This window comes from Olea europaea, chromosome 1, assembly GCF_002742605.1.
Source record: "Olea europaea var. sylvestris chromosome 1, O_europaea_v1, whole genome shotgun sequence".
NCBI lineage: Eukaryota > Viridiplantae > Streptophyta > Magnoliopsida > Lamiales > Oleaceae > Olea > Olea europaea.
In genome coordinates this window covers 9,828,215-9,830,853 of record NC_036237.1, presented here as the reverse complement: position 1 = coordinate 9,830,853, position 2,639 = coordinate 9,828,215, and the positions used below count along the sequence as shown (strand labels likewise).

Sequence of the window (2,639 nt, the reverse complement as noted above, 5' to 3'; positions counted from 1 at the left end):
AAAAATTTGATTTTTAGAACCAAATAGAAGGTAAATCTAGGAATATAATATTCAGCCCCTGTTTGACCCCATTAACTGAAAATGAAAATGGCGGGAATAATATTTTTTAGAAAAATGAGTGGTTGAAAAAAAATAAAAAGTTTTCGATTTACGTGTAATATTATTTTATGAAAAATTGTGTGGTTTAAAATAGAAGAGAGAAAAATGAAATGTAATTTAATTTAATTGGGATCAAACAGAGGCTCAATATCCAATTGTTTGGGAGTAACTTTCCAAATGAAAATAATTATTATATTTTTTTAGAATTTATAGTTTCAAAATAGTAAAAAGTTATAAATCTTATAAAATGTATGGTTAGAAATATTTTTCTAAAAAATCTGACTCATTAAACACAAATTACATGTAAAGTCAAACATTGGTCGATTCTTGATTTTAAGATTGAGAACATTTATTAAACGAATCTGAACCGAACAAGATAATCTAGCCCACCCAAAAGGTTACTTTGTTTTTCCTTTTCCAAATTTCCAAAAAGAGAGAGAGAGAGAGGGGAAAATAAAAGCAAGATTTGTACAGAGAAGACAACTGTTCTATCATATCATAGAATCTTAAAGTGGTAATGATCTTATCTTTGATTTGAAGTTGAACCAAAACAAACCTAATTCTTTCAAGAAATCATAATACCCAATTTGAAACAGATTTCGGATTACAAGAAAAATAGTAATCATTTCCCTCAATTTACACTGTATAATATAATTATTACACTCATGTTCATTTTACTAGGATAAAAAAAAAAAAAAAAAACTTCTTATCATATTTCACGAGACTAAATTATCTAGATAGATAGTTCGACGAATAGAATTTTTACGTATTTCTATTCTTAAAGATTTGATATTGTCTAAATCGACCAGCTTTTCGTTTTCATATCCAATGGCCTTGATTTTACAAAAAAAAAAAAGATGAGCCTAAATTGCTAATATCGATTTATTGTCATGCCTAAGAATTATGACGTAATATCTTCGTCAGATTTTAATATTTTTTTACTAATTTTCCCGCTGCTATTTTGCTTTTTGAATAAGGGGCTTGAGCTTCAAATGCTGCATCTCTTCTGTTCTTCCCATGAATTTCTTCCCTGATGTATTGTTTTCTGGTTAGGAGGATCACTTGCAGATCGCCATAGCTGGGAAAGTTCTGCAAATCAAGAATAAAAAGATCACTACTAGTCAAAGAAGACTTCAAGGTCGACTTATTAAAAATTCTATCCACGACCAGAATTTTAATGTACCTTTCGACGAAGAATTGTAGGATTTCTTGCAATGAAGAATGGCGCCTTGGATTCCATCTTCGTGCTGTTGCAATAGGGAGCCTTCCCTCCGGTTAATCGGCGACGGAGACATTCCGACAACAGCCGAGGCCGATCGGCTTTTTCCTAAATGCTTTGCTACAACCTTAAAACTACCCACTCGGCTGCTCTGCGATAGATTCACCGTCGCCGTCACCGGGGAAGATAACGGTGTGACGGAATTAGAGAACTTTGATTTTTCATTTTGTCTCTTCGATACCTTGACATACAGAGGCTTTATCAGCTTCAAATACTTTGGGACAGGTTGCTTTGGTTTAGCCTCTGTGGAGATCTCATTGGAGGATTCTTTTATCAATTTGCTTCTCAAACTGTTGTCTTTGGTTAAACATGGGGAAACTGCAGCTTCAGATTTGCATTTCGGGGAAAAGCGTTTGCTCTGTTCGTTTTTGGATGATCTCGTGAACCGAGTTGGAGTCGCCGGTAACAAGTCGCCGGACTCACTTTTCCCCGCCTTTCTGAACCCCAGCATGAAGACTTTGAACATCGGCCCCGATTTCAGCAACGAAATCGGAGACGATAACAGCTTTGAATCAGATTCCATTGATAAATTTTTCTCGGTCATGAAAACGTCTCTCGGAGATTCAACGAAATGAAATTCCTTTTTTGTTTCTTCGTTATTGGTGCAACCAGGTGATTTCAAGACCAAATCGAAGAACGATTCTTCGTCATCATTTTCTACGTCGGAGCTATTTCTAAAGGAATCTCCAGTGACATTCCGCCAGAACTTGAAAATGCTTAAAGATTCCATTGAGAGTTTATGCAAAGAAAGAAGGAAGAGATAGTGAATAACAGTAAAAATGGTGGGTATATAAAGGGGTAGGATTTTTTACTAATGGCGTTGGGGTCTGGAAAAATGCTTTGTGAAAGCAGAGGATGAAGAAGGCTTTTATGCAGGTTTGTGGGTGGGTGCGTAAGATTGCGAGGAGCGGGGGCATGGTTTATTAAGGCTTTGTTTGTCTCGTGGTTATATATATATATAATTTTACGTTTTTGCATTAAGCCCTTGTTTGTTGAGATTAAAATAAGTTTTTTAGTAAATTTTGATAAAAATTAATGAAATTTGTGCTTGAAAAGTTGTAAAATCTACTAAATATGAGATTAAAAATAATTTTTGACTTTGATTTGGATAAAATTATTTTAATCTTTAAGCCATACCAAATAGGGCTAAACAAATAAAATAATTTTAAAGTCGATAATTTACTAGTAAGACATAAAAAATGAATTAGTCTTTGTTCAACCCACTCTTTATTTACACATTTTGTGAGATTCACAAGCATCA

At 33.8% G+C, this 2,639-nt stretch overlaps 1 protein-coding gene across 1 annotated transcript; it reads right to left on the bottom strand.

Moving 5' to 3' along the window:
• Positions 1–703: 703 nt before the first annotated feature.
• Positions 704–2,306, bottom strand: LOC111393362 (probable membrane-associated kinase regulator 2). The gene is made up of 2 exons (XM_023018869.1): positions 1,283–2,306; positions 704–1,188 (listed from the first exon to the last, which is right to left on the bottom strand). Exons 1-2 carry the CDS (start codon positions 2,106–2,108, stop codon positions 1,088–1,090), a joined length of 927 nt encoding a protein of 308 aa, XP_022874637.1. The 5' UTR covers positions 2,109–2,306; the 3' UTR covers positions 704–1,087.
• Between the last annotated feature and the right edge of the window lie 333 nt (positions 2,307–2,639).

What these genes read in the sequence shown, in the direction of transcription:
- LOC111393362 (XM_023018869.1), bottom strand. Translation starts at nt 2,108, where the DNA reads ATGGAATCTTTAAGCATTTTCAAGTTCTGGCGGAATGTCACTGGAGAT. An exon ending in CTACAATTCTTCGTCGAAAG is followed by an intron (nt 1,189 to 1,282) that starts GTACATTAAAAT and finishes CTTGATTTGCAG; the next exon opens with AACTTTCCCAGCTATGGCGA.